General features: G+C 40.8%; 1 protein-coding gene across 2 annotated transcripts; it reads left to right on the top strand.

Annotated features, from left to right (window-relative positions):
* The first annotated feature begins 1,414 nt into the window (after positions 1–1,414).
* LOC119651434 (N-terminal kinase-like protein) lies at positions 1,415–25,049 on the top strand. 2 transcript variants are annotated; one of them, XM_038055033.1, is made up of 12 exons: positions 1,415–2,171; positions 12,240–12,463; positions 12,523–12,849; positions 12,918–12,996; positions 14,484–14,705; positions 14,772–14,927; positions 14,984–15,099; positions 23,062–23,210; positions 23,265–23,575; positions 23,639–23,767; positions 23,833–24,013; positions 24,118–25,049. In XM_038055033.1, exons 1-12 carry the CDS (start codon positions 1,794–1,796, stop codon positions 24,237–24,239), a joined length of 2,394 nt encoding a protein of 797 aa, XP_037910961.1. In that variant the 5' UTR covers positions 1,415–1,793; the 3' UTR covers positions 24,240–25,049. The 2 variants fall into 2 exon arrangements, with proteins under 2 accessions (XP_037910961.1, XP_037910962.1); XM_038055034.1 differs by having other exon boundaries at positions 1,416–2,171; positions 23,839–24,013.

Genomic DNA, 25,049 nt, shown 5'->3' with positions numbered 1-25,049 from the left:
ATCAGGTAGGATTCAGCATAGTGGAAAAACTCCAACTATATTTTAATTATCTCTTGCCCTTATCTCAGCATTTTATTTTTGTTTTACTGAGGATAGTACAAAGTACGTTGCCTCCTGCTTTACCTGGGCTTGGGACTAGCATTCTATGTGAATAGCATGGCGGAGTTGTCATCATATATCGCTCTGATAATGGTTATTAGTTGCTCCGGACTCCCCCTGCCTAGAGCACACCGGGTACGCTCCCTGTGGAAAGCCTTCTCTAAATCGATAAAGAGCAGGTGAAGGGAAGATCGAAATTCAGCGCACTGTTCCAAAATATTCCATAGGGCGTCGATATGATCAATGCAGGATTATCCGGAGCGAAAGCCAGCCTGCTTTCTGTTGATCAAGCTTTCGAGATGTCCTTTGATGCGTTCCAGGATTATTTTAGCTATTATCCCAAATTATTTCTCTTCTACTTGGAGTAACAGTCCTTATCGCATGTTACGTTGGCCTCACCGAATGTGATACGGTTAAGGACTGTGCTGAAATGCTCTTTCCACCTCTTCAGTTGCTCGATATCGTAAATGAGAAGTCGGCCGTTTACTTCATTTACACGAGGCGGTGAGGTTGCAGAAATCCACAAACCTCCTACCATTATCAATACGGTCGCTAAAACCGTGCTTTCTCATCGCATATAGCAAGGTGCACCCAACACGATCACAACGTCACCTTCAGGAAGAATCCCCTAAACTGTGTGTATTTAGAAAGCATCCTTCTCCACCGCATTGGAAATCTCCGTTGGTGCATAGCACTGTACAATTGTGATGGTCTTTAACCTGGACCGACCTGTGAGAACCCGGTTCTTAGGAGAAGGGAGCGCGCTTTTCAGTAACCGTCAGAAACAACCCGACGCCGTTTTCGCGTCTGCTCCCACGTGGCTTTCCAAAGTGCAAAAGTATACTGCCGCAAGAGGGAGACACTATTCGCCAGAATTAAAGAACAAATCCAAATAAATCCTCCAAGCGCTCATTTCCGCGGATTGAATAACGTCTAGAGCATTAAATTTACTCCAATTGCAAAATTTGTCATTCTATTTATTAGAGAACTAGCTATTTTTTGAACACCTGTGCATTTCCGCTGCGAGGTAACTTTAGATTTTACCTATTGAATTGCAGTAAGTTGCATTCCAACGGCCAAGAAATAAAGTTTAATTCAAAACCATTCTTGTTTGATTTAAGACACCATAACTCCCACGCTTCCGGGTCATAGAATTTCAGATTTGGGGAAACATTCAAACCGTCACTGGCCACTTCCGAAATCAACAGTACTGCCAATCAAGGACGGATGGTTCGAAAATCCCGAACTGGTCAGCTGTCCTAAGGTATGGATTCGCGCAGCCCACAATCCACAAATGATCATGACGTTTCCCAAATTTGATAGACCATCTGACAAGTCGTCAACGGAGAGAACTTTTTGTTTCGTATCACATCGCCGTATGTCAGAACGTCATTTCACGCGAAGAGCAATCTTGTCGTTTCGTGGTTTGCACTTATTTACCCCAGCCTCTGCATCCTAGACAATGCGACAATCACCCTCCGCGTATCACTGAAGCAAAACACTTAGTTTAAAATAAGGAATAGGAACCCACATGAATGCCAGTACGATTTGTCGTCCGAAAACGACGAAGAAAAAACGAGCAGAGAACCACATCCACAACAGCAACCCGGAAGCGGATTATTGCCGCTGTTTTGTTTACGTGAAAAGTCTGAAAGCTTGCTGTGAAAATATTTACCAAACGGGCGAGGAGTAAAATGTGGTCGTTCTTTTCGCGCGACTCGACAAAAGAGTTCCCATACGAAATCGGGGAACAGGTGCCTGGCTACGAGACACGTTCAATCTGGAGCCTTCATAAGGCCAAACGCAAAGGCACCAACGATGAAGTGTCCGTGTTTGTTTACGACATCAAGAATGGATCCGAAGCGAAATTCGAGATTGCCAAGGCATTCCTCAAGCGCCTGAAAACGCTGCGACATCCGAGTATACTGCAGTTCCTGGACAGCTTGGAGACGGACAAATCACTATACGTTGCGACTGAAGCGATCGAACCTCTCGGCATTTACGTCACGAACTTGCAAACAGATGGACCACAGAAGGACTTGTACTTGTCATGGGGAATATTCCAAATCACTGTAAGTTTACTTGGTTTCCAAATCCAAACTTTTTATTTCCAGAGAACAATCACTTGAAATTAACATGAGCATCTTGTGTCACAAGGAAACAGCAACGAGTTTCCTATCAGAATTCAGCTGTACCTAAGCCAGGAGCTGTGTCAGGTTGTGGTGCTCTTGTGCTGTGAGTGCAAGGGGGTAGTATATTTGGCAACCGATGTGTCAATCGCTGGGTGTTTATGTTCCGCTTATCGAGAGGCTTCTCAACTGAAGGGAGAAATCCCTTTTTGGTTAGATAGATGTGGAGAACGCATTAATCGTCTTCATAAAGTGATTATGATATGAAATCTGTTTGAGGATGAAAAGCAAATGACGCTCGAATGGCCGCTATTGTCCACAGTCATTCCGTATTACATTCGTTGGAACAAATGTACACAGTAAGCGGGTAGACAACCGGTCGTTAATCAAAGTGAAACTACTTTGGCGTTGGTAATAAAATGCACGAGGGACCTGTGTCTCTCCTTACATCTAGGAGGCAGAAGCTAAATTTGGGGCATAAAGCCAACTCCGATTCAAATTTGGACTTCCTTGAAACTGGCTGTTTATTTGATTTTCTGTTGACCGACGTCAAACATGAAGTGTTTGCATTCCGTGCACTTAACAAATAGTTCCATGTAACCATTCCTTTTTAGATAATGTTTACTTACGACAGATTACTAAACGAGGAGAACAAGAGAGTGGTGGTTTCACCCCGAAAGTGATTTCCAATAATTAGAAAGAAACGAGATTTTTGTCTTGATTTAAACATTTTTTGTTCTACAAATGCAGTTTTCGGGAATGAGTTGCTCTTTTATCAGTGCGAGTTCTACTGAAATACTTTGATCATTGGATATCAATATTCAGAGAGAAAATCTCTATTGAAAGTTAGTTCTATTTTTATAAACTTAAATTAGTCAATATAAATAAAAAAACCTAAAACCGTTTCCGTTAACCTGACTAGAAAATTTATTTTTTGCAAATCCTCCTTGGGTGGTTTTCAGAACCTACAATCGAAAAATCTGAAAAATCACAAATGTGTACCTATATAAAATCTAGTCCTCAAAATACATCGCATTCCAATATTTGAGAAATGGTATGTTACTTCTTCTTTTTCTTCAGCCTTTGTCCCGTTCACAAGCGGGGTCGGCTCGTTGTGATCGGCTTCGTCATTTGGCTCTATCGAATGCCTGATCTGGATGCAATCTCGAGGCTTTCAAATCCCGATCAACGAATTGCATGACCATACCATCGAAGACGCCTCTCTCGCAACTTTTCCACGATCGGTGCAACCCCATAACGATCGCGGATATCCTCATTTCGGATGTGATCGAAACGTGTGACGCCACTAGTCCAACGTAGCATCTTCGTCTCCATTATCGCAAGACGCCGTTCATTGTCTTTTATAGTCGGCCAACACTCAGAACCATAGAGAGCGACTGAACGGACGACATTGCGGTAAATTTTTAGATTTGAGACGTTCGTTGATACGTCGATCACAAAGAACACCAGTTATGGAACGCCACTTCATCCAGGTTGCGTTAATGCGTGAAGCAATTTCATAACGCAGTTCTCCATTGGCTGATAGCGTTGACCCGAGGTATTTAAATCGCTCAGTTCTGAGCAGATCACTTCCGCTGACAGTGATTGTGCCTGTTTCATGGGGATCGGTCGTCAAAAATCCAGTTTTGTTTAAATTCAATCTGAGACCGTGTTACATGAGGCGATCATTCCATTTTTGAACAAGTTGCTTGAGATCATTTTTGCTATCAGATGCTAGGAAAACATCATCGGCATAAAGCAGTGTGTAAGGCGCTGGACGTTGGGTTTCCCGTGTGACGGTGTCCATAACAAGAACAAAGAGGAGTGGTGAGAGGGCGCTTCCTTGATGAACACCAACAGAGACACGAAGCGGTTTTGATACATCCGCCATACTTCGAACTTTACTTTTCGGATCATGGTAGAGCAATTGAACCCAGCGCACGAGTTCTTCTGGCACGAAGTGTTGTCGTAAAGCATACCAGATGAGTTCGTGTGGCACACGGTCAAACGCTTTCTCTAGATCCAGAAAGGCAATGTAAAGAGGGCGATGCTTCTCACGGTGTTTCTCCATGAGTAACCGCGCAGTGTGTATTGCGTCAGTAATTCCGCAGTTCTTGACAAATCCGGCTTAATTCACGGTTATTTCAACTATTTCGTGAATACGGTTGTCAAGAATGGGTTCAAAAATCTTCACGGTATGGGAAAGTAACCGGATCGGACGGTAGTTTGAACATTCTGCTGGACCACCTTTCTTTTTCCATATTGTGGTACTTTCTTGCCAGTCAGATGGTGTTCTTCCTTCCTGGATAACCCGGTTAAAGAATTCACTGAGCCTCGACTTCAGTTGCGCTGACTGGTGGAACTGCTCCAAATGTCGGCAATGATTGTGGAAGTGGAGGACGAGCAAATTCTTCAGTTGAAATCTGCTCGAAGTATTCTCGCCATCTATCCGTTGCGACTCGACGGTTGGTAAGCAAAGTACCGTTCTTGTTATTAACGCAACAGAAGTGTTCGATATCCTGTGTGCGTTCATTACGGCTTTTAGCAAGTCGATACAGATTTCTCTCGCCATCCCGAGTGTCCAGTTTATCGTAAAGATTTTTGAAATGGTTCGCTCGGGTGACAGTGACCGCTTTCTTTGCTTCCCGGTTGGCATTCTTATAAATTTGCCAATTAGCAGGCGTTTATAAAAAAACCCTTAAATTCATTCTAGAGAAACGAAATTTTATATGAGTATATAATAAGGCATAATACTGAAGATTTTACTGTTACTAACAAAGATGATCGTTGGCATGGCGTATTCAAATATAAATGTAGAAGTGTAGTGCTTAGCTGTATTAGTGCCACCATAAAGTGCTGCGAAGTTTGTGAGAAGGTGAATATGTATACATATTTACAGACGGTGGCCCAATTAATAAAGCCACTCATATTTTTTAGCTAATTTTATTAAGATGAATTTTTTTCCATTTTAAGAGGGTCACCCCGTGTGAAGGTAGTTTTTTGTTTTGTGGGCTTTTTTAAAAAATTTTTTGTGAAGAACTGGATAAAGATACAAATACGAACTTTTTACCATAGATTTGCATGCATAGTAATTTTCCTAGCCCGATTGCACAGTTCATTATTGAAATACAGAGCTATTTATACACCCATCTCCAAAAAAATGTGTTTTTCTGCTGTCACGCTAGATGACGCTGTGATCATCTTAAAGACAAAAAGTAAACGGCATTCTAACGCACAGAGTTAACTACAGTTCGCAAACTAAGATTATTAAAAAATATTAAAAGCTAAATTTTTGATGCTTTGTTTGTTAAACTTTTTATTGTGAATTTTGGTGCTTTTTCATGACTTTTCCAATGATTAAAAAAAAACTACTTGATGAGTCGCAATTATCCTAGTTTGCGGACCGTAGAAATATAATTTCAAAGAATTTCGTTAGATAGATTTTGGGCTATGGTGGCAGCCACTTTTCAATATGCAGTTTCGAGAAAAACGCATTTAAAAAGTAGAATGCGATTTTTAGCCATAAAACCTTAACTGGCCATTAATCTGCTATACGTAGTCCATAAACCTTAGGTTTCTTCAAAAACCACATGTACAGCCTTGGCTTCAATTCTTGTCCTTTTAGCAAAGTCATTCGAACGTCATTCGGACCGATAAATACGAGCTTTATTATGGCGATCGACATAAATCTGGCATGTGACTTATCACATTTTTAACACTATAATTTCCGAACGACTCCGAATATCAAAAAATCACTTTGCCCATATATTCTACATTATATCTAGAAACAATTGACGCCGAAAAAAAAATCGATTCCACGGATCCGACACACGGGATGATCCCCTTAAGTATGTATCACTTAGTTGCCATTATTATTGTGTTGAAAGATGTGTATTTCTACTACACTTTATTATATTTTTGTTTTTGAACGTAGTTTACAATGAACATTACCATTTTGAGATATAACAACTGTTTGGACATACATTGTTCTGCATTGGTTTTGAGATTATTTAGGCTGATTTTAATTAAGTTTTGTAATTTTTACGACGTCATATAAACAGTACTTATTTATTTTTTTTAGAATAACTTATGTATGACACATTTATATATATTTTTTTTTATTTTATGGTATAAATTTTTATTGCGACGAAAAATTAAGATCTCTCCTGCGACCGCGGTATAGACAGAATCAAAGAAAAATTGTTGTAAAATTACAATTAACACCAAATAGGTGGCAAGTGGGGTCGTAAAACGTTAACCTTGTCCAGTGATGAGCAAAAAATAAGATGTTTGTGTTGAAAACTGAAAAGCTTCTATTATGACCATAATAAGATAGGTCCTTTGTGCCCGCATTTCAATATCAAAAAGGTCAGCTCGATGTCACATGAAAGAATTGGGTTTTTCATATCATCAAAGAAACCAGTTCCCATTCCTGCAATGATGAAAAAGTGGCTCAGTTGATGCAAAAAACATTTAAATTGGATTGTTGATGATTGGAAAAAGCTGCCTTGTTCCCTTCATCTTGACTTTTAGCAATGAAGGGGACAAATGGTTTCCGAAATATCGGTTTTTGCAGAATTAATATATATCACTAGCGAATAGAAAAAAAACAAGTCTTAATTATTTCAAATAACTAGACTTGTTTTTATTAAACTTGGCTTCCACATAGTCTTAAAGAATATTGAATGTTAGGAATAGTCAAGCATTCATATAGCGTTACCGTCTGGTTAATAGTTAGCAGCAAAGTGGAGGGTACCTGCGATTTATCCAAAAGACCATGAAGCAAGACCAATATATAAATGTCATGGAAAACTGTCATATAAAATGACACAACCTGTTGTTGAAGCTGTCTCTTGATACCTGTCAAGAACGTATGCTGAACTGCAAATCTTAATCTCGAAGGATCTCGCCAGTAAATGAAAAAGCTTTCTCTCCGTCCTAAGTTAAACTTTCCTTTTAGTAGAGAAAATAAACTACAAAGGTACGCAGCCTTGCGAGCCATGGTTTGCTGTTAGAACTCGGGCGCTTGGTGATGTGTTTATCTGTGCAGTGTACATACAATCTCCGATTATTGTATTGACATAACAAAGTTCATTTAAATGAAAAGTTTCGTCTTAATCGCTAGGCTAAACAATTAATCTGATATGCGTTTCCGTTAAAACTCTTCTTCCGAGTTTGTTTTCCGGCAAATGATAGGTTTCCACCCGGGAAGTTCAATATGATGCGGACTGCTGTCTCGTCCTCTTTGTTTCCAAGTCTGCATTTTTCGCCTCCATTATCTTACATCGTGTCTAGATTTACTTACTTACTTACTTACTTCCGGCTGCTTCATTCCACTGTCCATCTCATAGTATTATTTGATATGCCTATAGCCCATCATCAATTGCTTAAGCACTCTCCAGTGATCGAAATACAACCTCCCATCCCAAAAGTGATGCTTGGGACCTCTTTCTTGCTAGTCCATCCACCCTCTCCTTGCCAATAGTATTTCTGTGCCCCAATATCGATTTATTTTTTTCATTTTTAGCCACAAGGATTTTAAAATTTTGCTGAGTAACACACGTAACAGTAACACAACGCAAGAATTATAAACTTGCGTAATCTCTCATTAGGAAACAGTGATCTAGGGGTTCCGAAATGTCCGCCTCAAAGTCACCTACCTCATGTATCTCAGCTCCAGTCTTGTTTTGTGATGCAAATCCATCTGTATATTAAAGTATGTGGCTGTTCAGAAGGTCGAATTATGAACACTTAGAAACGTTCATATATTGCCGTTTGAACTGTGAAACAAAATAAGTTATGATTAAAAGATAAAGGAATAAATTTACCCAAAATACATTTTTGTTTTGTTTTAAACATATGTATATATGTATATATATATTTCGGGAGCGACATACCCCCTTCTTCTGTACGAAAGTAAGCTTTAGTTTGGGTAAAGTTACTCCTTTTGTATATTAATTATAGGCTGGACTAGAAGCATCAGACCAAAATTTAATCTCCCAATAAATTATACTTCCAAAAACATAAAATGGCCGATTTTAAATAAAGTACTTGTATCTAAAAGTTATTCAGATTTTATCCATCCACCTTTATTTCATATATACTCTGAACACAGCATTCAATGCGTTAAGAAAGAAGGGGATTGCCCAGGTTTGCTTAGCGAATATCTTGTGCTAAAACTTTCTTCGTAGGGTTTCACCTCTCATAAATCTTTAGTTTTAAAAACTTCCAACCATTTTGAGTTGAATTGATAACAGGAGACCTGGGTGGCCAAGAAGGAGCCACGACGTTTTGATTATACAAAAACCCCTTGTTAAATTTCACGGCATAGCAGGGTTCATTTCCTTACATAAAGATTGTAGAATTTCCATTTACTTCCATTAATTTTAAAGGTTTTGTGTAAAATAGGACTTATTTTCGGAAATTACCCAACCCCTACCTCCCACATGCCCCCCCCCCCAGAATTATTTACGCTTTAGGAAATCTAGGCCTCAAAATGTGTCCTATTCCGATATTTGCTCAAAAAAACTTAATAATAGTCTATTACCAACAACACAAACACACTTCCACATTCCACGTCCTTCAATGCTCATTGAAATGTACATTTACTAACAGGGATTTTTCACAAGAGGAATAGCTTTTTTGGTCCTTAGTCTACTTGAAACCAATAGCCGCCCAAGATTACGTTAACTGATGTACAAGACTTCGCGCATCAGCTGTCGTCGTCTTTTTAAGGTTTTGTGTGGAACAAAACCTTATTAAAATCGATTCATTGTCTGATGTCCCTATGCTATTGTTAATATATTTTAGAGAATTACTCCAAAATCCCCCTTAAGTTCATTCTAGAAGGTCGAAGATTTGTATTCCACATGAATTTGGTGTACTTCAAGACGTGTATGAAGCCATTGTCTATAAAGTGAAATCAAATGAACGCGGCGTGCATTTTAGTTTTCCTTTTTAACTGTTTTAGTTAGTTGTATATCAATTACTCGAGACAGACATATGTATATTTCAATAAAGTTTTTAGATAGTGTAAATGGGAATATTCAGATGCGTGCGATAATTTATATATATACGCATCAGTATGCAGTAATAGGCGATGTTTGTTTGTTTAGGATCAGCATAATATTTACGTCTTCAATATGTACTGGACGTTCGGAAATGTATGAAGAAATATTTTGAATTTTTCCTCACATAAAAGTGGATGGAAATATTCAATAAAAGCCTTCACATATGTAGAAAAAATTGGCTCTTTTTTCCATCTGGAAAATTCTCGAGTTTTTTTTTTGGCGTCTCATTGTGAAAAGCATGATAAACTTCAATTCAAATGCTCGACTTCACTAATTTGTTTTGAAGTCCCTATATGTAAGATGTTCATACAGTTTATACTGACTTTCCCAAACCGATTTCGCAGATTTTGTTTGCCCTCGTATCATATTGGGTTGGGGAAAAAGAAATGTCGTATTTTTGATCGAAATTTGACGCTTTATTTAACATACTTAGAATTATCTGATTTAACTCGAATCTGCGACGTTTTGTTCGCAAATTTGTTGCCACTTAGAAGGCAACTTCATTATCCCCTCCTTATTTGCAAAAAAACTCATACAGCCAATTTCCACAAGCCTCTTTTGAGGCCAACTTAGTAGCACCAAGAGCGTTTTGCATGGACCGGAAGAGATGATAATCACTTGGTGCCAGGTCCGGACTATACGATGGGTGCGATAGGACATCCCATCCAAGCTCCCGTAGCTTCTGACGGGTCATCAAAGATGTGTGAGGCCGAGCGTTGTCCTGGTGGAACACAACACCATTCCTACCGACCAATTCCGGCCGCTTCTGGTCAATCGTCTGCTTCGAACGGTCGAGTTGCTCACAGTAGAGGACCGAGTTGAGCAGCTCCTAGTGGATGATTCCCTTCCAATCCCACCAAACACACAGCAAAACCTTCCAGGCCGTCAATCCGGGCTTGGCGATGATTTGGGCCGGCTCGCCGCGCTTCAACGACGATCTTTTTCGCTTGAGGTTGTCGTACGTGATCCATTTTTCATCACCATTCGCTTCAAAAATGATCGAATTCGTTCCGGTTCAGCAGTGCATCGCAAGCGTTGATTCGGTCCAAGAGATTTTTTTGCGTCAACTCGTGTGGCTCCCAAACATCCAGTTTTTTTTTAATCGAATCTTCTGCAAATGGTTCCAAACGGTTTTTTAGTCTCTACCCAGTTCCTGGGCAATCGAGCGAATGCTCACATGCCGGTCTACTTGGATGATTTGGACGATTTTATCGGTTTCTACGACGATTGGCCTACCAATATGGGGTGTATCTGCGACATCCACTACACCAAAACGAAATCCATCGAACCAACGCTGTGCTATGCGAATCGTTACACTTTTGGGCCCATGAACTTCACACATTTTTTGGCCGCCTTCGTTGCATTTTTAACTTTCAGGTAATAAAAACGTAAAATATGACGAATTTCTTGCTTGCTTGGTGGGCTCCATTTTTGACGCGCTATAACTTGAGACTAAAACGTACGATCACAACACTGTCAAAGAGACCCTTATAGCACAGATTTTCGTCTTCAAATCGCCGTATAGTATGACCCGATGCGATAAGTACAATACAAGATATATTTAAGTGTCGTGATCTATTGACAAAATACAACATTTCTTTTCCCCAACCCAATATTTTCTCTCTCGATTGAGGTCTTATATATATAGTGAAGTTAGTCGAGTCTCTTGCATTGGTTGCTTCCGGATTCGTTCCCCCAAAACTTCATTACTAGTTCATGCTGATTTCAAGTTTTCATAAATGATATACGTTCGTTGTCCGGATGGCCGGTTAGAGCGCAAGGTTGCGGTTCGGATCTCTGGACGAAATCAGAATATCAATCACGAGCGAGCGCAATATTGATCACATGGCCTGCAGTGTATCGTATCCGTGTAATGTACTGTTACGGTCTCGAATGAAGTGCTCTTTAAGGTCCAGATCCAATTGGATTGTCGCGCTAATGATTACTATTTTCATTTGAAATGAATTTTAAAAGGATTTAAGGCTCACACTTTCTGTTGTTGATGATATAGAAGCTGCGTTCATTCAAATATCGGCACACTCTCTTTTTGGTGCCTTTTGACTAGGTTATTAGTATAAATAAAATTTTTTAAACCAAAAACCAATAACATCCAATCGCACTGGTCAAACGAGAATCATAAACATAGGAGGCTACAACTTTAAGTCAGTTGATAATTTCTCCTACCTAGGGTGAAAAATAACAATCGATAACAGCTATGACGTCGAAATCCGCGCACGATTGTTAGCCGCGAACAGAGCCGATTTCAGCTTACAAAACTGTTTCACTCGAAACGTCTTACAAGAAAAAACAAGAAAAATTGCGAACTCTTGGCCACGTTCGAGATATAAATCCTCCTCCTCCTTTTTTGCTGCCTACATGAGAAGAGAAGAGAAGATTCCATAGCCTACATAACGACGAAATCTATGAGCGATAATATGACCGTCTGGTTGTAGATAAAATCCTGGTTAACAGGCTGCGATGATCGGATCACCTAATCCGCATGGATGGGGATGATCCAGTCCGGAAAGTCTATAAGTACAATATCTATGGTAGAAAACAATAGGTGGCAGACCCTGCCGGAGATGAAGCGATGGTGTAGGTCAGAATGCTAGACATCTTTTGGGGATATCGACTTGGTGGGCCTCAGCGCAAAACCGAGATATCTGGAGTTGCTTACTAAGGCAGACCAAGACCGGATTCCAGTTGTTGCGCCGTTGATGATGAAAAAAAAAAAATTAATTGATAATTTTAGTGAAAATTATGTCTGAACAATCGTCCACTAGCTCCATGAGCAGCCTCTAGCAGTGTTTGACAAATGGGACAAACAAATGAAAACTTTTTTAAAAATCCGAGAAAAAACTTTTAACATATTTTTTCAGAATATATCTACAAATTTATTTATGTTAATTTCAATGCCCGAATTCAATAATAATTATTACAGAGAGCCTTGTCATTTTTGAACAATGATGGTAATTTACGGCATAACAATGTGTCCGTATGGTCAGTTTTCGTGAATGCTTCAGGTGAGTGGAAGCTAGGAAGTTTGGAATATGTTTCCCCAGTTGACGGAAATCCTATGCCACCGGTAAAAATTCCGCCAGCTTTAGAGGTCTACGATCCGCCAGAAAAGCAAGATCCGAGTAAATTGAAAGCTGCAACAAAATGGTAGAGTGACATTCTATTAATGAGATTATATCTTTTAAAATGCATTATTTTATTTGTAGTTCGACTGATATGTGGGGCCTTGGATGTCTAGTGTGGGAAGCTTTCAACGGACCATTGAAAGCTCGTGGAAATTTGAAAGATATTGATTCGATACCGAAATCACTTACAGCAGTATATTGTGAATTAGTGGGTGCGTCGCCCGCTAGTCGACCAAATCCAGCTGATATCATAATGCGATGTAGGAAACCTGGAGGATTTTTCAAAAACGATTTAGTTGATTCACTATTATTTCTCGAAGAAATTCAAATTAAGGATAAGGCCGAGAAAAATAGGTTTTTTAGTAATCTTACAATGCATTTAGATAATTTTCCAGAAAACGTTTGCAAGTACGTTTATGTGATATTTGAATATAAGGATTTATTTATATTATAATTTCTTTTTTTTAATTTTTCAGACATAAGATACTTCCGCAACTAATTACTGCTTACGAATACGGTGATGCCGGTTCTGCTGTGCTAGCTCCAATGTTTAAGGTAAATAAAGACCACTTTTTGAATCCTCAGTTCAATGTTTTGCCCATTGAAATTCTCGCCATCATCTTCGGGTCCGAGTGCTTCAGCTCACCTCCGGTTTAACCGAAAAGCTTGCGCTCATCGGCTCTCCGGGAACGTGTTCCATTGCCTGGCATATCACGCACTGTAGTTGTTGCTCTTGCTCGATGTGTGACCTATCTACTCCCACTTGCGCTTTCTGTCCACGATTATTTGGCCGTATACCGACGAAAACCAGAATTCTACGTTGACAGGACGTAAATAAATTGATGAAAGCTTGGAGCTGCCGAGTACATACTACTGTCGGTAAGCTGCGTGGTACAACCTCAAGTTGATGTTGGTGTTCAGATACTTGTATTTTCATATTTTGGACAAAAGGAGAAGAGGGATTTAGCAGTGTTAATGCACGACTGCCTACCTAAATATATGACTCATGCAAATAAGAGCTACCATCCGTGGATCTGGGAAGCTTAGCTAATAGTTTTTCCGAAATATTTCCTGCATATCATTCTTGAAACAGTCACTATTGACTCAAAGTTTTCGTGAAATCGATGAAAATCGGAGGAAAATGAGATCTTAATTCCACACGTTGTTTCACAATAATTTGAAGGTTCCTAATATTTACATAATTATCCAGAACGGAAACCATCCTGCTTTCTGTCAATCAAGCTTTCGAGGTGTCCATTGATGTGTTGCTGGATTGTTTCAATTAATGCTTTGTTATAGCAGAAAATACGCAAATACCTCTGCAGTTATCACACATAAGACATATCTAGTCATCACACGTAAGACTCTTCTTCGGGATCATAACGATGATTGTCATTGCGCATTGAAAAAGATTGCACCTTTGATGACGATGATGATGCCTGCTACTACTTGGCTTTTGAAAGTACAAAAGCACAGTGCCGCAAACTGAGAAGAGTACTCTCCAGGGTCCCAACATCTGACTTCGCACATTGCGTATTCATTGACCGTTTCGGCAACCAAAGATCGTAGCCGTGATTTCAGCCCCTATTCGAGATTTTAAGAAAAGCAGAGAATACTTTGAGCGTATTCTTAAATCTAGCTTAAATAGCTCTGTGAGTATGCCAATATGGTCCAGTTGGATTAATTGTGACATAGCACAGCGGAATGTATACCACCTACTCTTTGAGCTGTTGTTGTAGCTGTTTCTTGCCCATTAAAACTTAGTGACATTCCTCTCCCCCCGTTTCAAGCTGTATAGTGGGAATGTCTAGCTTTTGTTAAATGAATTTCTGAAGGAATGATGATTGTTGCGAAAAATAGCAGTCAGAATTTACATGACGGTTCTCTGAAGTTTAAAAAGGCAAATGTTGCCTTTTAATTCTTAAGATCGGGGAAGATGAAGTATCAACAATACGAAATCAATGAAAAAAGGTTTTTCCAACTGGAACGTTGTTTTGTTTTTATTTTCTAAGTTCAGTAATGTGACTGTTTTCACTTTTCAGCTTGGACGACTATTAGATGAAGTAGAATATCAAAAACGAATAGTACCTTGTGTTGTAAAGTTGTTTGCATCCACTGATCGAGTGACACGGTCGCGACTTTTACAACAGCTTGAATTGTTTATAGCACATTTGCAACCACAAGTTGTAAACGAACAAATATTTCCACAAGTCGCCCATGGTTTTCTTGACACGAATCCTACAATAAGAGAACAAACAGTAAAGGTGAATATTTGGGGAATAATAATTATTTCTCTCTGTAATTTGGTTTTATTGTTTTTCTCTCCACAGTCAATAATACATTTGGCGCTTAAACTAAATTATAACAATCTAAATGTGGAGGTTTTACGACATTTCGCTCGACTGCAGGCTCGTGATGATCAAGGTGGCATTCGAACCAATACAACTGTGTGTTTAGGCAAAATTGCGCCGCATCTTCATCCGCAGGTGAGTGAAACGATACATTACCATTTGGAAAGCAAACATAACACTTTGTTCACCAGGTACGACAAAGAGTTCTAGTATCGGCATTTATACGAGCTATGAGAGATCCATTTCCTCCAGCGCGGGTAGCGGGAATTTTAGCGTTGGCTGCTACGCAGCAATATTTTTTGTTAAGGTACGAACAGAATTAGTTTAGCTTCCAAATTTTCTCATTTTGAATGCTTGGTAAGTTTTCATTGATTAGTTAAACGTTACGTTAATATATGAATTTTTACGAAATTATTAGGTGAATTGTTTTTTATATAAAAAGAGTTACAAAGAATTATTTAATTTTGTAATAAAACGAATTATAACACAAAAATTCATATATTATTTTGCGTAATGATTATCTAACATGATCAGTCGACATTGTTTTTTTATTTTCCTCCGGACATCAGAGGAACAATTCTCGATGTATTAGCTAACGCCATTCTTAAAACACCTTACGCCGTACACCGCAACATCCTCATCTCTAATGTGATCAAAGCGTGTTTTTCCAAGAATTTCGAATTGACCATTATTGAAGATATCTAAATATGAAAGGGGATGATTCTTGATGGACCCGGAATAGAGATTTTAACCAAATCAAGTTGATTTTGGAACTCTAGAGAGTGGAATTTGGAGAATCGAAGGCTGTATGTAAAGCTAATGAGCTGCATATGAAATCTTAACTAGTCATTTTTCGAGCTTTTGAGGGCATTATTGCGATTATTTAGTTCTGCCCGGATTTCGATTTTGCCTACGAGAATTCAGTTTTTTTTTGTAATTCCTTCTCAGTACCGGTTTTATTTAATTCTTCTTCATTAATTTTCGTCGCATTGTATCCAACAGGTTGTACGTTACGTTCTTGTAAAAAAAAAGCAAAGTCGGGACATAAATACTGTCACAAAATTGAACACACCTATTCCAATAGACGAATTGAACATATCCTGCTATTACCACATGGCTTATGAAATACAACTTGTAATTCGTAAATTTGTACCGGGAACTTTCAGCTTTCACCATGGTGTGAAGAACCGTGCCCTTTTATAACTCAAATTCAGTGTGAAATGAAAAAAGTGGTATTTTCAAAACGCTCAGCTTCAGGGTTTCTTCTCATGTTTGTCTATCGATACTGCGATCTGTCAGAGGAGAGTTTCACGCAAAACGTTAAAAAGACCTGGGGATAAGTAGATCCTTCATGAATGATATTTTATTATTTGATTCGAATGTCAATTATTCTCGTTAATTATGACATCAACATCTTATTTGCATGGATTAAAATGCAGTAAATTCGCGGACAAATGATTAGTCTGAACTGCTATAACTTTAACATTAATAGCTTGATTTCCATGCAGCTTGGCACGCATGTGCGCGATACTATCCTCTATGCAATACTTCTAGGAAGAACTTACGGGAGGTTTTCAGTCAATTTTTAAAAGTTGTAGAAGTGGTAATATACTATTAGTAAATTTATTTGGGCAGATATCGAAATCGGACATATTTGGAGGCCTAGACTACATATGAGCGCACCAACCTGGTTTTTTTTTTCGGATTTTTGGGTTGGTTAGTTTCTAGAAATAAGTCCTGTCTCACTTTAAGTGTGTAGATCTTGACTCCTTACTCGCGCTGTTTACAATTCACGTCAAAACTAATATCAGTTTCGAAAGGTATTATCCGAGATCTTTCAGCTGATACCCCACACGGTAAAAAAATGTTAAATCCCTCTTGGCATGTATGGGAAGCCCCCCTTTAAACTCCACCTAAATTTACGTCACCCGTTGAATGCGTGGGATTTCATAGTTTCCATTTGTCGACCAAATTCCGTTCGAATCGGTTTAACCGCTTTGGAGAAAAGTGTATATGACAGATAGACAGATAGGGAGTGAATCGATTTTAATAAGGTTTTGTTTTACACAAAACATTAAAACTTAATATTTAGTGTTGCCCCCTTTAGTTTATGACTGTTTGGAATGCTCTCTACGCAAGCTATGAGCACGCTTCTGTCTCAGGCGCCCCATAATATTATTCATTAAAATTTGTTGATTAGGGTCGTGATCTCCGTAAACTAGCCTCTTTACTTCATTTCACAAATTTTCCACTGTGTTAAAATCAGGTGAATTTCTAGGCCATGGAAGTAAAGGAATATTTCCCTCTAACAATTTTTTTATGGATTCCCTGGTGTGACTTTCAAGCCCTCTTACATAAAGGAGGACAAGGATTGGGCATCACTCAAATTTCGTCAGATTATGTCAGCGCGACTGTCTTCAAAACTTTTTTATATTGGTACTGCCACATGGTCTTCTCGAAAAAATAAAAGAATGCTGGCTCATCAAATTTCTCTTACATACTATCTGAAAAATTATTCAATATTTTTTAGTGTGTTCTGACGAAACGGGTAAAAAATTACAATCAATGCTTTTAAATTTAAGGATTCTGGACAAATATAATAATATAATTATTTACCCTTTTCCGAATATTTCACGCTGAATTCCTTAGCGATAGCAGGTCTTGCTTTCTACATTCTCTCAGTTAAGAGTGGTAGTCTAGTGTATATTATTGGATTTTTATAACTTTAAGAAGAAGGGTTTTTTTTTTTTTTTATGGATGGAGGTGGAAATCTTAGAAAGACGCTGCTGTGCCAGGTTGCAGCAGTGTGTGGGATTCACACCCACTAAAACCACCCCCACTCTTCCGCCCCTCCCCGCGGGACCACCGTGAAGTATTACTTCGCGGGGGAGGCTCTGGTTCGCTATACCAGCTCGTCCATGTCACGTCTCCGTCGCACCGCCTTCCGAGCTCGATCCAACTCCAGGAGTTTTGTCTGCATCACGGCTACTGCCTCATTTACTTCCATTCAGTTTTCCTCCGACTTCAACATTTCTTCCACCAGGTTGGAGGGCTCGATGTCCGCCCCTAAGATGCTGTTCAACCTCCTTTTCTGCTGCAGAAATTTGGGACAATGGAACATAACGTGCTCCGGGTCCTCGAGTGTAGCACCGCATTCAGGACAGTTGGGAGACTCGTCCAACTCGAAGCGATGCAAGTACTTCCTATAGCCACCGTGTCCCGTAAGGAACTGTGTCAGGTGGTAATTCAATTCTCCGTGCTTTCGGTTAACCCATCTCTCGATGCACGGGATCAATGTGTGGGTCCACCTGCCCTTGTCGGAGTTATCCCATCGTTGTTGTCACTTGCCACACAACTCTCTCCTGATGGCTTTTCGGAAATCCGCATTCACCTCGGCTGGATTTGCCTTCCGTTTTTCGTAGAGCCAGTGTGCCTCGCTCGCTAGAAGATCTATAGGGATCATTCCTGCGATAACACACACTGCCTCCGTCGACTCCGTCCTAAATGCGCTGCACACCCTTAGCGCAATTGGCCGGTATGCCGCACATATCTTCCTCCAGTTGACAGCGTGGTTCAACGCTCCCGCCCAGACAGGGGCCGCGTATAGCAGGATCGACCTCACCACTCCCGCGATGAGTAGCCTGCGACTATACTTCGGCCCTCCCACGTTAGGCATCATCTTTGCAAGGGATGAGCTGGCATTTGCTGCCTTCTCTCGCGCATAATCCAAGTGTCCCTTGAAATTCAGCTTGGCATCGATCATCACCCCCAGGTATTTGACAACCGATTTTGAGACGACCTCACGATTACCAACCTGGATGGTAATCGTGTTGTTCTTCCTACGGTTGGTAATGAGGACCGCCTCCGTCTTTTCGTCCGCCAGGTCCAGCTTGGCCATTCGTAACCATGACTTGATGGTATGAATGGCTTCATTTGCATAAAGCTCCACGTCCTCGGGATGCTTTGCAATTGCAACTACCACCAAGTCGTCCGCAAAACCAATCAGCGTTGTCTCCTCCGGCACGCGAAGGCCAAGCACTCCGTCGTACATTATGTTCCACAGCAGCGGTCCCAATACAGAACCTTGAGGCACACCTGCTGTCACAATGTACTCCTTCGGCCCGTTGTCGGTCTCGTACCAGAGAAGTCTGTCCGAAAAGTAACTCTCGATGAGCCGAGCCAAGTAGCTAGGAACACCCAGTTTGGCCAAAGCACCCTTAATCCAGCCCCAGTTTGCTGAGTTAAAAGCATTTTTGACGTCCAGCGTCACCAGAGCACAGCATTTGCCCATGGCCATTGCATTTCGAGCCAATTCCACGACCTTTGCTACTGCATCGACCGTAGAACGGGTTCGCCGAAACTCATATTGCCGCTCCGAAAGACCACCCGCAAGCTCGATGAACGGGAGCAGCCTGTTGTATATCACCCTCTCCAACATCTTCCCCATGGTGTCTAAGAGACAAATAGGGCGATATGAAGAGGGCACGCCGGGTGGTTTTCGGGGCCTCGGTAGCAAGACCAGCTTCTGCCTCTTCCACTGGGCGGGAAACACTCCTTCTGCCATGCACGATTCGAATGTGCTTGCGAACCACCTTGGTCTGGTCTTGACCGCCACCTTCAGAGCCCTGTTCGGAATTCCGTCCAATCCCGGAGCCTTGCTGTCCCCAATACGTCTGCAGATTTCCCAAAGTTCCTCGTCGGTAACATCAGGGATCGAGAAGACGTCCTGCTGAGCTGCCAGTTGGGGTTCTGTTTCGTCCTGCTCCTGCTGCGGGAAAAGAGTTGTAATTATTTGCAACAAGAGCCGTGGGCATGTCACCTGAGGTGATTTTCGCCCGCGGATCTTCTTCATTACAACTTGGTAGGCTGTACCCCACGGATTCGTATTAGCCTCCATGCAGAGCTTCTGGTAGCATTCCCGCTTGGTTCTCCGAATGGCCTTCTTAAGGTGATCCGGCCTTCCCTTTGTCCTGTGGGAAAGTCTCCTCGCTCGGAGACAAGAGGATCTCAAGGCAGCGATCTCCGTGTTCCACCAGTAGTTTGGCCTCTTGCCGTGGTGCGAACGTCGTCGTGGCATCGTAGCGTCGCATGCTTCGGTTACACGCTGAGACAGCTGTGTGACCCTTTCCACCACTGTTCCATCCGAATCATGGGCTCCCTCCAATGCGGCCAGGAATGCCTCCTCGTCGAAAGCTCCGATAGAAGAAGGGTTTCTAGTCAATTCCGTAATATATTCTTATTAACTTAATTTCAGCAGATATCGATATGGAGAGTATTATCAGGCCTGGACACCGATTGTGTAGTTTCTGAGAATTCCTTAAAAAAATAATCACTTTCGACTCAGCACCTTTCAGACAAATGTCAAAACTAAGACTGGCATTGAAACGTACTAATCGAGACCTTTCATCTGATACCCAACATGATAATATTCGGTGAAAAGAAAATACACTCCCCTTTTGCATGTATGAGAAACCGCCCCCCCCCCTTAATCTCCACGCAGAAAGATGTAATTAACTGCATCTGTGGGCGTTCGCAGTTCCCACCTTCTCATCAAATTTGTGTCAACTGGTATAGACGTTTCTGAACAAAGTGTGCGTGATAGGCAGACATCGAATCGATTTGAACAAGGTTCTGTTTCGCAAACCTTAAAAAAGGCTGGGGAGAAATTAATTCTTCATAAATGGAACTAATATTTCGCTCGGAAGTCAACTATTCTCGTTAATTATGACGTCAGCCTCTTATTTGTATGGATTAAAATGCAGTTAATTCGGCTTAAATTGATAAATTTGAATTACTCGTCATTTTGCAATTTATTAATCTTCTTTTTCTTCAGCCTTTGTCTCGTTCACAAGCGGGGTCGGCTCGTCGTGATCGGTTTCGCCTTTTGGCTCTATCGAATGCCTGATCTGGGTGCAATTTCGAGGCTTTTAAATCCCCATCCAGCGTATCAAGCCACCGTTGTTGAGGCCTACCTTTTGGTCGTTTACCATCGACTTCGGTGTTCAGACCAATCTTGGCAAGTGAATTCTCGTTAGCACGAATTGCGTGACCATACCATCGAAGACGCCTCTCGCAATTTTTCCACGATCGCGGATATCCTCATTTCGGATGTGATCAAAACGTGTGACGCCACTAGTCCAACGCAACATCTTCGTCTCCATTACCGCAAGACGCCGTTCATTGTCTTTTACAGTTGGCCAACACTCAGAACCATTGAGAGGTAACTTTAATGGGTGAAGCAATTTCATAACGCAGTTCTCCATTGGCTGATAGCGTTGACCCGAAGTATTTAAAACGCTCAGTTCTGGGCAGATCACTGCCGCTGACAGTGATTGTGCTGTTTCATGGGGATCGGTCGTCAAAAATTCAATTTAGTTTAGATTCAATCTGAGACCGTGTTGCATGAGACGATCATTCCATTTTTGGACAAGTTGCTCGAGATCATTTTTGCTATCAGATGCTAGGAAAACATCATCTGCATAAAGCAGTGTGTAGGGCGCTGGACATTGGATATCCCGTGTGACAGTGTCCATAATAAGAACAAAGAGGAGTGGTGAGAGGGCGCTTCCTTAGTGAACACTAACAGAGACACGAAGCGGTTTTGATACACCCGCCATACTTCGAACTTTACTTTTCGGGTCGTGGTAAAGCAATTGTTGTCGTAAAGCATACCAGATGAGTTCGTGTGGCACACGTTCAAATGCTTTCTCTAGATCTAGAAAGGCAACATAAAGAGGGCGATGCTTCTCACGGTGATTCTCCATAAGTAACTGCGCAGCGTGTATTGTGTCAGTAGTTCCGCAGTTTTTGACAAATCCGGCTTAATTCGCGGTTATTTCTTGCCAGTCAGATGGTGTGCTACTTTCCTGAATAATCCGGTTAAAGAATTCACTGAGTCACAGTGTTGGGTCCCAGCTCTTGGCTTTCCAGAGCTCAGATGCGATGTCGTCAGGTCCTGTTGCTTTCCCCGACTTCACTTGTTTTATTGCCTCCTCGACTTCAGTTGCGCTGACAGTTAAGCCCATGGTGTTTTACGTAGGCACCTGTCGTGAGACTTAAATCCTACGGTCCTCTTAAGACACGGATTGATTTTGTGACCACAATCAGAGCCCCGCTGAGACAAGCAACAACGGTACCAGTCTATACCAAGTGCATGGCTTAGTATTCATACTGGTGGATGCAAGAATTACCTAAATCTCTACCGAACTAAGGAGTACGGCACCCGTGTTGAAACGCAACACCACACCGAGGCCCGAAGGTCTCTTCTCGCTTGAGCATAACCACAACCTCCATGAAACTCCCACTAGAGGAGCCAACCGCAAACAACCGAGCTGTACTCACATACAACAGGAGTTCTACCGAACTATGGAGTACGGCAACCGTGTTGATACGCAACACCACGTCGAAGCCCGAAGGTCTCTTCTCGCAAGCAAATAACCGAGCTGTCCTCACATACAACAGGAGTTCACCCGAAGTATGTGAGCCATTTTTACCGCGTTCGCGTTCAATGTCGCAGCTTTTAGCACCAAACCATCGGGTTTCTTGCAGAGCGCAATTATCAATGCGCCTTTTCCGAAGGGCTTCTGCGAGTTTCTCGGTCTTTCCAGTTACGGTGCCAACATGTAGCGTACAGACACGTATTTGTTTTGTTCGTTTTGTTCGGACTAACTTGCTTACGTCCTGACGCCGTCCATGCTTCAAGAACCCTTGCCCATTTCTCGACAGGACCGGGGCCCGTCCTGCCGCGTCGACTGAGGTGGACGCCCTAGCATTTCTCCGATGCTTGTGACTCAATCCGATCATCATGTTTGTAACGACATTGTATGCATTTTTCTTGGTCGGCCTGTCGCGGGACCTGCCACCAAGAGAGATCATGTAGGATTTATCATAGTGGAATAACTCGAACTATACTCTATTTATCTCTTTCCCTGATCTCAGCATTTTATTTTTATTTTACTGAGGATAGTACAGAGTACGTTGCCTCAAACCCTCCATATACGGTGGAAAACTGTTCACATCTCCCCTTTGCTTGTAATGGGAGCTTTAAACTACACATAAATTTATGTCACTCGCTCTATGCTTGAGATTTCATAGTTCTCATATGTCCATATGTGTTTGCTTGTGACAGGTAGACAGACCGTGAATCGATTTTAATAAGTTTTTATTTTACACAAACCTTAACAAGGACTAAGATTCAAATTGGAAAGTTGTATCATCGATTATTATTATTTCGAATTATTAAAATGTTATTATTTATAATGTTTTTCAGTGAAGTGGCTAATAGAATACTACCAGCACTTTGTTCTCTTACTGTTGATCCCGAAAAGTCAGTACGTGACCCAGCTTTCAAAACAATTAAGGGTTTCTTAGGCAAATTAGAAAAAGTGTCAGAAGATCCCAGTTTACGTGAAACTATGGGTATGTATACCTGAAGTTTAAATATCTATATATTACATTGCTTTTGATTTTCAGAGGCCGATGTTCATACAGCCACACCCTCTATAGGTAATGCTGCTGCCACGTGGGCTGGATGGGCGGTCACAGCTGTTACAGCGAAATTCTATAGAAGTCAAAGTGATACCGCTAGACCGCGGCCGCCATTAACTGGTCGAAATTTATCAAAACCAGCATCGTTAGAGCAGCCATCTAGTAGTAGTTTATCAACGACTACATCGAGCGTGACGTCAATGACATCTTTAGAACATGAAAGCAATGACACATCTGCCTCGGCCAGCGATTACGGAGCCGATAACTGGGATAATGAAAACTGGGGTGAAATGGATGTTAGTTACTTACTGCTGCAATTTTCTAGTAGTTTACTCATAGAAAAAATGATTTTGTTGTAGACATCACAAGATCCCAGCAGTCCAATTGCTGGAACGTCAAACAATGGACAACTCAGTGCACAAGATGCACTGAATGATGTCCGGGATGGCTGGGATAATGATGACTGGGGTAGTTTAGAGGAAGAACCAGTAAGTATCAGAATTTCAAGTCGTTGTCTTCTTATTTCAATTGAACTTCTATATTGTACTTTTTGGATAAGAATGAAGAACAAGAACAACCAGAAGAAACACGGCCTAACGACCTTCCAAATATTAATACCAATTGCAATAATGTTAGTCCTGTGAGTGATAGCCATACAAATAACTCAAATGCAAATTGGAACAGTGATTCGTGGGCGGACGGCGAATTCGAGCCGATTGAGGAACCATTAACAGGTACAATTCTTTCTATGTATTATTATACAACTAACACGTAGTTACTGCTGTTATTTCGAGAAGTTAATAGCAAGAGTCTCAACATTAATTTGCTAACTCTACAGGCAACCCGAAACTGGACGAAGCACGGCGAAAACGGGAAGAGAAGAAAGTGCAACGGCAACGTGAATTGGAAGCTCGACGTGCACAACGTGGCCCGATGAAGTTGGGCGCGAAAAAGCTTTAAAGTTTATATATACAAATTTGTTTTAAATTCTGTCTTTCTATAGGTTTTTTGAAAATGTAGAGAAGAGAGAATTAGTTTAAAAAGGAACATACATATTGCTACTCGCGTATAAGAACATATTTTGGTTTAATTCTTTCCTCTATCTCTATCTATTGTTTTTATTATAACGCTTACGAACTTCTAGACATAGGTGAAATCAACTTCTTTAATGTACTGTATCAGCTATCTGATTGTTGGAATTATTATGATTGTACTTATTATTATCATTGTATATGTATCAAGAGAGTATGTTTAAAGCAACTATAACTATGGAAGAACCGAAATGCGGAAAAAGCAACTTAGAATAATTTTTCGGTGGAATTACATAGAAAGCAACTTAAGATGGTCAAGTTTACGAATTTGGTTTGCATTATAACAGTAAAATTTGTTGTTGCTCCTAACCAAGATTGCAGTGGTGACTGAAGATTGTATCCGTTGCATTTTTTAAACAATGCCGAGTCCTCCCCTCATGTTAGCTATTGTTTTTTGTTCCTATTGTAAAAAGTGGAGATAGACGTCTGTACGACTGTAAATGATTTTATTTTGACGAGAACTTTAAATGTGGTGTGCAGTGCACAACAGTCTTGGAAATTTTATTGGTTAAAAAAAATTCAAATGCGTGCATGCATTGAGTCGAAAGAAGAAAGTATCAAAAATTTTGATTGAATCCCAAGTTTGGGAGGAAATGTTGTCAGTTAGAATACCTTGTAAAAAGTCAGATTCCTTGTATGGGTTGAACGTTGCTTTAATAAACTCAAATATATTGTATTG

This window comes from Hermetia illucens, chromosome 3 (genome assembly GCF_905115235.1).
Source record: "Hermetia illucens chromosome 3, iHerIll2.2.curated.20191125, whole genome shotgun sequence".
NCBI classification, from domain to species: domain Eukaryota; kingdom Metazoa; phylum Arthropoda; class Insecta; order Diptera; family Stratiomyidae; genus Hermetia; species Hermetia illucens.
This window is presented reverse-complemented; position numbering and strand designations above follow the sequence as displayed.